General features: G+C 42.7%; 1 protein-coding gene across 1 annotated transcript in view; it reads left to right on the forward strand.

Moving 5' to 3' along the window:
* The first annotated feature begins 566 nt into the window (after positions 1–566).
* NIPAL2 (NIPA like domain containing 2) overlaps positions 567–14,238 on the forward strand; it is a 52,316-nt gene continuing 38,644 nt past the window's right edge. The window contains exon 1 of the mRNA XM_074846890.1: positions 567–671. Within this exon, the coding sequence (XP_074702991.1) occupies positions 567–671 (105 nt within the window). The remainder of the gene's footprint in view (positions 672–14,238) is intronic.

The following is a 14,238-nucleotide window of genomic DNA, read 5'->3' on the forward strand; positions in this document are numbered from 1 at the left end:
TAAGTGATCAAATCAAAAGTAACAGAGTGAATTGATAAAGCCATAGCCTAGGAACAAACCCATTGCCTGAAATCTCTGCAAAGAAACTATTCAGGAAATACAAGTGAAGAATATATGTCAGAAATAAGAATTTATGCAAGTGACTACATGCATACGGGAACAACTTCCAACCCCTGCAAAGTAACAGTGAGGAATTAATAACTGACCATTAGATTTAGGCACTGATTTGAAGGAGTTAATTTCCCAGGCTGCCTTTTCAGAGCAGGGTGGGGCATTAGGGAAGTCAGAGAGAAAAAAAAAAGCTACCTGAATGCCCTGGGAAGGAGCAGCAAAACCTTCTGTCAAGCTCCCCTTTCTCTCCTATGCTACAATTACTCCCCAGCTGACGGTGTCCCGATGCCCTCGGCTGCACACACCTGTGTGCAGAGTGACCCACGCCAACAGCCTTTCCCACACCAGGAAGCGAGTGCCACACCCCCGTCCTGCTGCTTCTCCTCACAGCCACCCAGCCCCACTGGTGTGACAGCGCATGGCATGGCCAGTGGCCGGGGCATGAGGGCAGGGACATGGGCATCCTCCCTGTTTCGGAGTGGGCATCCTGGAACACATCCTTTGGGGGGGCAGGCACTGGGAGCGGGACCCTCTCCGGCCCTTGGTACAGCACACACAAGGTAAGTGCCTGCCGTGCAGCACCATGCTGGGGCCCAGGAACATGTGGGCTCGGGGAGAGCAGGGTAATCATTTCAGCCTCTCCCCACTGTCCTCCAAAGAACCCCCTTCCAGTGCCTGTTTGCTGCTGACACCTGCTCCCTCTTCACCTCGTTGTTCAGCCCACGCGTCCCTGGTTTCCCCCTCCAAGCAGTCCTTTCTGAGTAGGAACTGGGCAGAGAGCTGTGCTGTTCTGTGCTAGAGCATCACTGGTTTTTGTCATCGGTGTTTCTGTTGCTGTCAGTTCTGACAATGTATTTGAGCAACTGCAAAAGAGAGACTTGAAGCGGCCCCCGAGAACTAGCAAGTCGAAGCATCTGCTAACAATAAAAATGAATTGGAGGTTGATTAAACCCTTTACCTTTTCCCTGCTTTTTGCTTCACAAACAAGAAGGCATGGGAGGATGCTCAACATTCTTGTTTTTCACTGCATAAGAGGCAAACCACTTTTTTATGATGCAAAGTATTGGTATAAATTGTGCATAAAATGGCTTGCAACTAACTGCTCTCCTTTCTCTGTGAGCAGCCCAGTAGCAAGTTATAGCCCAGGGAAGGTCCCAAAAACTTTCCCTTCTGGATTCTATATTTGCTACTGGGTGGATATCCAGATGTCAGGAGGCATTTCTCAGTCCCGTGTTCTCAGAGGGAAGGAAACCTGTGAATTCCTGTGCTCGGGTTCCTGGAGCAGTAGGACACCTGGTTGATGGCCAGTGGCAGTGCTTCCCAGCACCAGAGCTGGGATCAATTATGGGAGACAAGAGTGTGGAGCCAAGGGTTACTGTGGGTTTGGGAGTTAGGGTCCCAGGGCTGGGAGTGTTTGCAGAGCTGCTGGAGGAAGGCAGCAATGGGAAACTCCCTTGGCATGGGGACACCGACCTCCACGTCACAGTGGTGTTATCAGTTTGCTTGCAAAACATCCCAGCCCTGCTCCTGTACTCCTTGGGGTGGTTGTGTGAGGATTGCTGTCTTTTAAGCCTGGTAGTTTTTTGGGAAGACTTGAATCATTTTTTAGTGTTGCTTGGGTATCTGCAGGTGAGATTGATTTTCTGTGCTTCCATTTACTTGAGTTGAGGCTTTGGAGCAGGTAGTAGGAAACTATGGGTCATGTGTTACTGCCAACCTTCATTTTCCCAAGAGTTAAATTCTTCTGTGTACCCCCATTTTCACAGTTTAAATTTTTGGAAATATCAGAAACCAATTCCTCCCTCCATTCCCAGCTACCCTGGCTGTGATTCAGTGGATCATCCCAGTTTCAGGTCTTCACACAGAGGCTCTTTCCCTTCCCCTTTTCTTGAGGCCATTTCATCCTCTTGGTTTGGTTTGAAGAGGAGCTCTTCATTTTCTGCCTCTACAAGAGACCATAACTGCACCAGCTCTCATCTGCCTGGAAACATCCCAGGAAAGCTGAGGTGAATTGCTTTTCAGGGAGTATTTTTCAGTCCCTTTGGAACCATCAGGAGGTGAAAGAGCAAGATCCCTTTTCAAGAGCCCCTAGATATGAGGGGCTCAGTGTGGCTGCTGGTCAGAGCTACCTAGTGCCATGTCGGCATCAGAGACATCCATATGGGATCAGCAGATGTGACATATGAATTAGGGAAATCCGTGGCACTAGAGTAAGCTTTAAACAATGTCTGTAAACGTGCAGCTCCCTGGAAGAAGTTAAAGTGCCTGTGTCCACAAGGCTGTGTAGTATAACGTCTCCTTGTGCTGACACTACATTTCTTTGGTTTATTTTTTTAATTGGGGTTATTCTGCCACGTCCCTGATCAGGCTAACTGGTGCCAGCTGTCAGCATGAGGGTAGAAGGGGGAATACATGGTCATGGAAAAAAAAAAGGGTGGAGGTAGGACTTCTCCTGTGCATCAGGTGGAGTTAGCTTTGTTGATGTTGCCTGAGGAACTGCACCTCTGAAATCAGCAACACAGGATCCCGTGGTCCTATAGCCTTCCCTGTCTCAGTGCTGTGTTGTATGTCTTGGGACATGGGCATGTTTAATGATGCAGTAAAATCTGATTAAATATGTACTTAGTTCCTGAAATATTTCCTGACAAACTAATATTATTGTAATATTTTTGGGTCTGCTGGGGTAATGAATGTAAGAAGCCACTACATGTGGACTTTGTCTGCTTAACACAAAGTGTATGTAATTGCCTCAGTTTAATCCTTTTTTATTTCCCTCAGCTCTTCTCAAAGGTTGTGTATTTATTTCCAATATTGTTGTTTATGGACAAAAACATTTTGCAAGATTAGTTGAGATTATTATCTACAATGCTGATCTTGATTTGACTTTGTATCAGAGAAGTAGAAAGCAGCTGGTTGAGAATAGTCAAGGAAAGCTCACATGTAACACTTCTTCCATAACTCATGGCTGTTGTGTGTAGTTACTGGGTGTAGTTGTTCAAGTGCAGAAGCTGAGCAGGAGATGGAAATTCATTGCACCTCTGCTTCTTTTTCCTCTTTTGCCTGTCTCTTAATAAACTCAGAGTTATTACTGGCTGCCCAGACACTCACCTCAAGAGATTGTTTTATTTCATGAGTTGTGGTAATAAATCATTTCGGTTCTATATTTGAGGTTTAAAATGTTGACAGCTCTTTCAGATGGATCTGTGGCCTCTTGTCCCGTGACAATATATCACAGCCTGTCACAGGCCATACGGGCAGGTGGTGAGTATGTGCAGCCAGGAAACCTGATCCTTTGAGTGGTCTAATTAGCGGGCAGTGGTGGCTGCTATCAGGTGCAATGAGAAATCCCAGAGATTAAACACATTGCTGTGAAGTCTTTCTATGCTGCCTTCCATCGTATACATGAAATCTAGATTTCATGTGAAGTGTCACAATTAAGGTTTTTAGCTCATTCTGTTCAAGGAGAAAGTCCTAAGTGCAACTCACCCCACCTTGCTAACGGCTTGATGTTTAGTGACATTGAGCCCCAGCAAGGTGGGGGCATGGTTTGATCCCTGTGTCTTCCAGTGGCAGCACAGTCCCTGCTGGTACTTCTGTCACCGTCGGGGCTGCTGCCCTTGTGCTGTGAGGGACCCAGTGCAGGAAGGCATGGAGCTGCCACCATGAAGAGGAAGATTATTTCTCCATTTCCCTTAGCTGAGGAAGCTCCCCAGAAATAGCGAGGGCCTCTTCAGCTGGCACTGCCGCCAGAGAAAAGAGTTATCATGGCACATGCTACAAACATTCACCAGGATATTTTAAGCACTTAAACAATGAAATTTCCAACCATGGTTTTCAATAAGGGAAAGCTCTAGACCAAGCCCATGGTGATTGCACACATGGGTCCCAACCAGAGAAGCTTTCCTCTGCAAGAAGCAATCACCAGATATTATCAGGCTGTTAAAGGTGAAAGCAAACCCTCCTGTTTTTGTTTTTTTTTTTTTTCCAATTCAGGTGTTTGTAGGGGGTTTTTAATGCCGTTTTATCAGTCTCTGTAAGGTACCTTATGCTGCAGTCTGCTCCCTGATGGACTGCAGATGTTAACTGTTTCAGTTTAATCGGTAAACCATTCCCTGAGCATAGGGACAGTAGAGACAAACATGTCCTCACGCAGGTCCCTGCTGCTGTACTCAACTGTAAAGACTATGGTGAAAAGTTTTTCCTCTTTCCCTCCAGCTCCTTATTCTAAAACTGTTCACTGAAAGCAGACAAGGATATTGTTCTCTACCTGTCAGATTTCAGAGTTCACACAGTTTCAGTTTCCTTTATCTTAAGGGGGAATATGTATGGGAGAAAATGCATACTGTTTTCTTAGGTGGGAAATGTGTGTTATTTTCAGCCCTTATAAATCAAAAGGTAGGAAGAAGCCTTTGTTCAGTCTTTCAAATACACCTTTTTTACATCAGTCAGATTACAATGAAGCAGTATTGCAAACAGTTGCTGCCAGTGCTGATGCATGCTCTTCTGGTGGTGTTCTGCTGTCAGGAATCCAGATGCATGTCTATGGCTTAGTCCCCATTTAAATAGGTTCTGCTAGAAAAGGATGTGTGGCTTTGGATCATAAATGCAGGACTGCCAGCTGGGTGAGCTTTGCACCCAAGCTTTCAGGATCTGCCAGAGCTGTAGGTCTCATGTGCTGGAGGTTATGCTCTGATTAGCTTCAGTGTGAGTGAGAAGCTGACATAAGAAAGCAAAATAGAGCACTGGTTAGAAGGGATTACCCATATTTTTTTAACAACCTCATAAATCCATTCTGCCTTGCCAAACATCAACTGTCCCTGCAGATGTAAAGATCACAACGTGTCTGGTGTGAAATGAGCACACAGTTTATATAAACTGCTGCCTCTAAATTAAAGAAAGATCAGCTGCTGCATGGGAACTTATTCATTATTCAAAGGTAAAGGATATAAGTACAGGAGAGCCTTACTCCTTGCCTGTCACCTTGCACAGTACCATAAGCATGTTTGTATCATTGTGACTTTCACATTCCTTAGGGAAATGTAGCTTTTTTCCTTCAGTCACTGCAAGCAGAGCAGGAGTAAGCCATGCAGCTGTTTATCCCTCTGAATATAAAGGAGGCAGGGGATGGTGCAGCAGGTCTGGAAGAGATGCCCTGGGTGGGAAAGTAGCCCAGACTGGAGGTAGCATGCAGCTTTCTGAGCCAGCCTGAGGAGTGACCTGCTTATCTAGTTTTCACTAGGGACTACTCTGGGTCCCAGAATAGTTTAATAGTGTTATTGGCAGGCCTCTATCACCCTGCTTGGGTTTCTTCTATCAAGGCTGGAAGGAGTCAGGTCCTGTGGCAGTTTCCCCCCAGAGCCCAGCATGGTGCTGAGTAGCAGATACAGCAAACCAACCCAGCTCCATGTTTTGAGCTTGGGGCACACAAACCCAAAGCAAATGCTGTTAATGGGAGAGCTCATCCTCCATCTGTTCTGGACACTTTCATCTCTTCAGCATTGCTGGCATAGCTGCTTGAATGAGTGCTTCCTAGCCTGACAGCCAACAGAAGCTGGTGAGCAAAGCCCTTTTATTTAGGCCCTTTTATTTAATTTGTTCCCTGAGCTATTTTTTCCAGATCTCAGACTGTTTTCAATGCTTCCCCTCCCAACAGCTGCTATGGTAAAATGAATTTTCAGTTTTTCTGAGGACATTAAAAAAATGTGCATTTTTTTTTTTTTAATGATTAAGGTGACATTGAATTAAACAGGAGCTTCGTAATTACGTTAATATGTTTTAAGAGGTTTGAGAAAATTTGGAAATTTCTAGGCAATAAGGAACATTACAGTTCTTGTCATTTGTCAGAAAGTAGGATGCAGAAGACAAATGCAAGGAAACTTAAGTCACAAGTTATACGTATCCTACCTAGTGCAGAAATGAGTTTTGCTTTGGACTGCTTCAGAATGGTATTCTACAGAAAGATTGGGGGCATAATGCAGACTCTGTTTGATATCCAGCTCAACCACTGACTACAGGGCTTAAAACACAGGCACTGCTCTTCAACATGGTGATCCAGAGCAACAGAATCACATGTAGTCTGGAGCCAGCAAAGCAGGGTGAGTGCTCCTCTTCCCTTAGCCCTGACTAGGAAAAACCAGGCATGGGACGAGTCTGAATCCCTGCCCTGCTTTAGAGGTGTCTGGCTCACTGCAGTGCTTTGCTCTCCCTGCCCCCAACTACGAGACTACTATAATCGTCAAATTTAAATTAAATTGGCCATGGCTACTCTGTTGATTTTGGTGTCTCACAGCCTTGCCTGGGAGTTGCAGGGTGATGTAGGGTGAAGGTCTGGCTGCTCAGGCAAACACCTGTCTGCTCCTGAGATTTCATGAGGTTGCTGTGTGTATTTAGGACATCACTGCCACCCAAAGAGGTGGTGTTGCTTCCATCCTGAATCTGTCTTCAGCTGCTTCATTTGCCCCAGTGCTCATTTGACTCCTTGATAAGGCAGTTTGTCTGGCTAAATCAACAGGAAAATACTAATTGATACAATTTTTTTAAATAAAAGTTGCCCTTCTCATAAAATCTTACCTGTGACACTGTGGCCCCTTACAATTTTGTGACCCAAAGAAGACTTTATTGCTCTTTGAAGCTGAAGTATGATCTTTCTCTTCCTATGCTCTTGAAGTCTGCTGGATCTGATTAATTCCTGTTTGAAGGAATCAAAAGAATACACGAGTCAAGTAGAAATTTGACCAAACTCAAAACCCAAGGCTTTAGAAAGATGAGCAAACAGCAGATTGTGCACTTCAGTCATAAGGGAGTTGAGGACCTTTGGCTAACCTAGTAACTGGAGGCTGCGATTATTCCATTTGGAGTTTTGGTGACACGTATAAACTGTTATGATCATGTTTGTAATGTCACCAAGGCTTGTCCTAGAAGAATGACATTTGTTAACGTGAACAGTTGTGAGATACACTTTCCGGTCTGTGAGTAATCTGGACTTTGAAACATACTGCCAAGCAGCTTCAAAAGACAGCCAGTTGGTATGCGAATCAATGCCAGGCTTGGAGCAGACATCTTAAGAAACGTGGCAGTGATGTTTGCAGAGTGTGCTCAAAAGTAAATAGTCGGTATCAAACTAAACAGACGTGTACTGCTTAAATTGAGGTTATAGTAGTATAACTCCATTCTCCTCCATGATGTCCATGTTTGATTTACATCTTCTAGGCTACAAGCTTTGGCCTTGTTTGGTGATATGAACTGTTTTGTCCATAATGGGGAAATGAAGAGAGATTATGGAACTGTGATAGAGAGAAATCATGGGATTGTTGGAGTTTAACTCTTGGTTGAGGCACTCAGGGACTCTGGCTATATTCCCCTTCGTATCCTGCTGTGTTCTGCAGAAACAACCCTGTGATGCAGAGGCCTATAGTGAATGCAAGGTCTGGACCATGATGAGAGAAGAAAGATTTGGAGGAAACCCCTCCACATGTGGAAGCAATGACTCACAGCAAAGCAAATGCTGGCTCCTTGGACATGGCTTCTTCATGCTGGCTGAGGTGAAGTACATATCCTCTTGTGGACAAGCCCAGCTCTTCCTGACATTTAATCCCCTAGAACCAAATCAGCTTCATGGGAGCTAAAATCTCCACCTGAGTCTTATCTGACATTTCTGATGTCATCCTGCTCAAAACAAAGTAATTTTGCCAGCTGATATTGTTTCTACTTGAAGCCTTTTTCTTCAACAGCCAAGGATGTCTACCCTGGAAAGATGTTCCTGTGAAAAACAACTAAAATATGGGGTTTATGTGCATAACAGCGTTGTACCTAGATAGTTAACTCCCAATTAAAATCTAGTTTAACTTTTGGGTGCTCCAGCTTGGGAGTAAATAGATCATGACTCCATTTACTTTGCTTTATGACTTTAACCTACTCTTTCTTAATGTTTCTCTCCCATTTTTGTGGGGTTTTTGTTGGGATTTGGGTTTTTTTTCTGCTTTGGAATTGTCACAAGGTTCTTGCATTTATTGTCTTCTAAAGACATTAATCTCTTTCCTTTCTTTCTCCCTCTTTCAGTGACAATCTTTTGCTCCTTGCAGTGAGTAAAGCACCATGAACCTTATCATTCAGTGTCTGTGTTATCATACAGCAATGACTCAGTCATCATGCCAGGGTGACAGAGAGCAAAGCTTGTACTATTTGCAGAAGCTTCAGTCAAAAAAGTAATAACAGTTTTAATCTGATCAAGACTCTAGTTCAATCTCTTAACTATTGCACTAGTTTTGGCCAGATTTAATTTTCTTTGTAATAACTTGTATGGTGTTATGTTTTGGATTTGTGATGAAAAAAGTGTTGATAACATGGGGATGTTTTAGTTATTGCTGAACAGCGCTTGCACAGCATTTTTTTATTTGTCACCCCACCCCACCCCACCAGTGAGTAGGCTGGGGTTGCACAAGAAGTTGGGAGGGGACACAGCTGGGACAGCTGACCCCAACTGACCGAAGGGATATGCCATACCATACGATGCTGTGCTCAGTGATAAAAGCTGGGGGAGGAAGGAAGAGGGACTTTTGGAGTTAGGGCTTTCGTCTTCTCAAGTAACAGTTACGTGTGATGGAGCCCTGCTTTCCTGGACATGGCTGAACTGCTGATGGGAAGTAGTGAATGAATTCCTGATTTTGCTTTGTTTGCACACACAGATGTTATTTTACCTATTAAACTCCCTTTATCTCAACTCATGAGTTTTTGTGCTTTTACCCTCCCAGTTCTCTTCTCCATCTTGCTGAGGGGGAGTGAGCGAGTGGCTGTATGGGGCTAAGCTGCTGGCCAGAGTTAAACTACAACTATAGATCAGAGGCTCCCTGACAAACTAAAGAGCAATGTTTACAAAAGCATGGAGATGATAGCATCTGACTCATGAAAAGGATGATCAGTTCTCCTTCATTTTTTTAATTCTTGAAAGGCAGAACTTCTCTTCATGGCCCCATCTCTATAGTAATCCCTGTCAAGAAGAAACTTTCTAACCATTATATCCTATACTAATGCTAAAATACCAGGAAAAAAGTCAGCAAGTTCTATAAAGAAGAATCCACAGAAGGATTCAAGAGAACAGAAGGAGAATCCACTTAAAGTACAGTTGCTGAAAGATTGATGCTACTCAAAACTGGGGAAAAATTTCTTCACCTTGTTATCTCTTTAAGTGCAACAGAGAACATAAAAAGGTGATAAAGGTACCTAGAAGGGATCATCCAGCTAAACTGACTTCTGTTTTCTGCAGCAGAAGGCAACTATGTAGTAGATGTTTTGGATTCTTGTGAACTAGACACCTACTCCTCATGTCCACACCCACCATGAACTACAAAATGGTAACCAATAATTTAAACCAGGTTACAGCTTGTAGTAAAATGTCAAAATGCACAACTGCAATGTGTCACAGGGAGACAGCTGGGAAAACATGAGCCTGTTGCCTGTATCTCAGGCCCCTGCAAGAAATTTGCATATAATTTCTTTGAAGAGTTTGTTATCTCCAGATTTGTATCTTACAGTTTTGACCAGAAGTATCTGCAAATTAAAAGCATCCAATTGTGTGTTTGTGTGTGTATGCACCCATATACATACATGTGAATATTTTAGAGAGTGCAAGACCTCTTGTTTTTAAATCATCGCTGATAATCTAGCAGTTGTTTATATTTAAATGAATAATGCTGCTAACCAGAAGGTTCTGCCTTCTGGAGTCCAGTAATTTTTTTTGTATTAGGAACATTAGGAAATGAAACAAGGAGAGCCAAGTGCGTGAGGTGCAGGAAGGAAAGCAAAAAACCGATGAACAGCACCCCTCCTCTGCAGGAACAGCAGACTGGAAGGGCCTTTGGGCTGCCCAATGCCCTACCGTAAAATCAAGTAATTCTTTTAACAGATGGATCAAAATTCATTCTAAATTCAGTCAGATCTTTTCTTTTTCCCCTCCCCTGTTGTCACTCCTGTTAGAAGCTGTTCTGAAATGCCACTGGCTTGGAAGTGTCCTCATTTCCAGTCTATGTTTACCGCGGGCCCACATGTGTGACACTGAGGTTCAACAACTGAGCATGTTCACTTGGGTTGTGATGTGGAGAAGCATTGTCTGTGCACATCAAAGGAGGGGTTAGTTATAGCTAACAGGATTAATTGAGACAGGATGGTAGACAAGCCTGCCTTTGTTGGAAAGTGATGCTGGAAAGGTGCATGCTGGAAGGAGCATGTCATCCCTCTCATGAACTCCTCTCAGCGGGTAAAGGGAGATTTTTATATAAAAGTTTTTTTTAGGATTTGGTAAATAATGTATTAAGCTGGCTACATTTCTGTCAGGGTTTTGTGTATCTGATTTAAGTGGTATCAGAAATAGCTCATTTGTACTCCAGCAAGACTGGTACTACAATAACAAGAGGGAATGAGCTAGCTATGCTTGGCTTGGAGGCATGTTTGCGTGTACATGCAGAGCGAGCCATCTCTCCAACAGCACTCTGTGCCCTGTCCTGCAACCTGATGTAACACTTAACAGCACTATTTACTCAGTTGTTCAGATAGCTCCCTTTTGAGCTTGCCTGTCTTTCTGAGCACTGGCAGAGCTAGCTCCATCTTGCAAGGCATGAACTGGTACACTCCAGCTCCCCGTGAGTCTTGTGTCCCCTCCTCGGCTCTCGATTTAGGGGTCCAGGGAGCCACATGATGCACAGTGAGGAGCAGCAAAGCTTCCCAATGTGAGCCAGGCTGTAGCTTCTGGGAATTAATATACCTAGGCTTTGAGTGGTCTGGCTTGAACCTTACCACGTACACCAGGAATTAGACAGGGTCAAAGAGGAATATCCAGAAAGCCTGCTCGCAGGCAGCCATAGAGGAGTATCCCCGAGTCAGCTGGCCATTTTGTGGGAGAAGCTGGTCCGGCAATGATGGCTTGCCTCCTTGTTTCTCCTGAGGGACGTGGAAAATGGCAAAAGTTCGTAATCCTATTCTTGCGTTTCCTGGTATGTAATTTCTATAGTTGCCATGGAGATGTTATATGATGGTCCTTGAGAAAATCTTTCTATTAAGATGTTATCAAATATCACTGAAATTTTTAGAGCCTCTGTTATACAGTGATTGGAGAGGTGTTTATTTGCATCCTAACAGGCAGTATTAAAAAGATGAAATGGTCTTTGATTTTGCAGCAAATTATCCTGGTCTATTCAACTAAGGAACAGTGTATAAATCCATTCTGCCCCTTCCCCATTCTCCTGTTTATTTCTAATTTTGAGATTTGTTTCCTGAGAAAAAGAAATTGAAATTTAAGAGTTGAGAGGTTTGGTTGTAACTCTTCAAAAAGGAAAAAAAAATTACTACTCAAACTGCTTGTTAACAGTGAATGGATATGTTTGTATATAACCTTAGTGAGCTTATCAGAAGTTACCTTAGTATATTTCACAATTGATATTCTTTGTCTCAGTTTGTTATCCATTATGGACATTAATTAATCAGACTGATGAATATAAATAAGATCTCATGAAAATGATTAAAGCATGGAGATGAATAAAAGGGTCCCACTTCTGTACTTTGTTTACCCTCTCAAGCTTCCACACCTTTTCATAATTTACCAGGCTCTCCTTCCAGTCCTTGCAGTTTATTTATTTTCTGGAAAAAGACATATTTTAAATTTGTGAGGTAATGAAAGGCAAAACCTAGTAAAGGCAAGGATGCTGTAATATTCATGAGATAGGAACTTTATCTACTGTGGTCTGGAATCCAGCCTGGTGACCTGTGTAAAACCTACAAACTGTCTTGTCTTCACTCAAGTTTATCCTGACTTAGTTACCAAGTCTCCTCTCTCCTTCTGTTCCTAACAAAGATGTTTCCAAACATTTTAATTCTCTCCTTCTTGTATATTGAACAATGTACTTTTTCTTTTATGTCATAATGAATAAATCAAATGTATTTTCATTACATGTTCCAACACTGGTAATTGCCCTTTTACTCTCACTTCAGCTGTCCTTCAGTACTTCACATGGGCCTGAACCCATATATGAGTATATGAATTGCAGTATGAAAACCATTGAAACAAGGACCTTGTTTTCTTTATACATCTGTAAAGCACTGAGTACAGCCAAAGCTCTGCGAATAATAATAGCTAAATGATAAGTCTCTCCTAATTCCACATGGTAGCTCTTTGAAAAATATGGTTTTTGTTAAGGACTCTAAATTCCCCTTGCTTCAGAGTTAACTCAGAATTGCAAGTTTAGAAGGCATTTTTCTCCCTTTTTTTTAATAAGATCCATTGAGATCTGACAAAATCCTAGTTACTGGAAATAATGTGTAGTTTTTTAAGCGGTATATGTCATTACATTTGTTGGGAACACCTTTAAACCACAAATAAATGCAGAAATAAAGAAAAATAGAAGGAATAGTTTAACTAGCCTTGATGAGTGAGCCAACAACATACATTTGAAGTGGGTTTTTTTCTGCCCATCAGTTCAATTTATAGGCATAGCAAGTTTCTATAAATAATGGCCATGTACCTTTTAGTCAATGCAAATTAAGTTAATCTTTCTAAGTTTTCATTTCACAGGCCTGGCAACTGCAGTTTAATATACATTAGGAAAACATACATATAATATGGATAAATTGCATCTCACTGTATAACTGAGTCTCCAATGTAGATTTTAGTCTGCAAGGGATAAATTTATTAGAATTAGTGCCAAAGATTTAGATTTCAGCCTGGCTTTAATTTGCCACAAACCCCTTACTTTACTTTGACAATAGAAACAGATCTTGCATGTAAAATGCCCTTTTAAAGCACTGCCAGAATGTTGTGAAAAGGTGCTAGGGTAAATAAGCATCAGGTCCTGCATGAGTGCTTGAAGCAGGACTGTACGCAGCAATATGCCATACTGCTGGTCATTTATTTTGAATAACAATATGTTGCCACTTCACTTGGCAAATGGATGCCTACTGACCAATCGTTCAAACCTCCCTTCCCCATACCTGGGCTTGTGTGAGAGTCTCATACGACTGGGATGGGGTATGTCAAGCTAGTGCTGAGGGTGCCTTGCTTGAGAAGAATTTAGCACTTCTTGAACTCATTCCCTCCCCTGTATAGGCCACTGTCACCACTGGCAAACTGTGTGGGGTCACCATTTTAAAACCCTTGCTGTGGCTTGTGAATTTTGATCCGCCTTTACTGTTAAACATTGGCAGGTGGCTTATAAAGAACATAATGCTAATGGGGTATATTTTGGGAGGGTTATTTCAAACCTGGAACAGTGCCTTGCCAGTCTTACAAATAGTTGTTTTAATGCAAATGAGGCAGTAAGGGAACAGGAGACCAGAGGAAGGCATTTCTCAAGCCAGCTTTGCCACCAGGGAAAATGTTGGCAGATCCACAGCCTCAGTCCATGGTCTATGTGCTCACGGACTATCTAGAAAAGACTGCAAAGCTGGCAAGTGACTTTCATGGCTTGTTCCAAAACGTATTAAGGTGAAGGAAATAAAATGTCTGTGGTGTTTTTTTACTTTCTGGAAAACTTAAGGGCAGGATGTTTCTGTGACAAGCCTCATGCATTTGGTAACACTGTAAGAATGAATCAACGGTTTGAAATCTAGGGTCTGACAAAGTGACCTGTGTGTTCAGACAGATGTATTGGTCATGAAGGGACTTGCATTTTATGCCAACAGTTTTGAATATTTAAATATTTTTCCTGTAGAAGTCCTTAGTTGACTGAAGTAGCACCATGGCTCTAAAGTTGTGTCTGCAACTGAATCCCCTCATGGAGGTTTGTCTCAAGACTTATGTGTGGGAAGTCCTGCAGTGCTGCAGATGATATCACAACTGGAAACTCTGTGTTCAAAGAATATCATGTTTATTACTTATAAAATTGGCCGTTCCAGCAGTCCTCTAGCCTCTAAAGGATGTTGAATGGAGACACAGCACAAGTAATGAAGCCTTTTACATGACAAGATGGGAACAGAAAGGTTGTGGTGGCCTTCAGGGCAACATAGCAACCATTTTGGTTTCATAGGGTCATCTATCTTCTGTCACAGGTCATCTTTCATTCATGCATGGTTTTACTAGTCTGACTTATAGTATCCTATTTTTTTCTCTCCTGCTTTGAGCGCTGCTGTATGTGATAGCTCTTG

The sequence above is a fragment of the Strix aluco genome, chromosome 1 (assembly GCF_031877795.1).
Source record: "Strix aluco isolate bStrAlu1 chromosome 1, bStrAlu1.hap1, whole genome shotgun sequence".
In the NCBI taxonomy this organism is placed as follows: domain Eukaryota; kingdom Metazoa; phylum Chordata; class Aves; order Strigiformes; family Strigidae; genus Strix; species Strix aluco.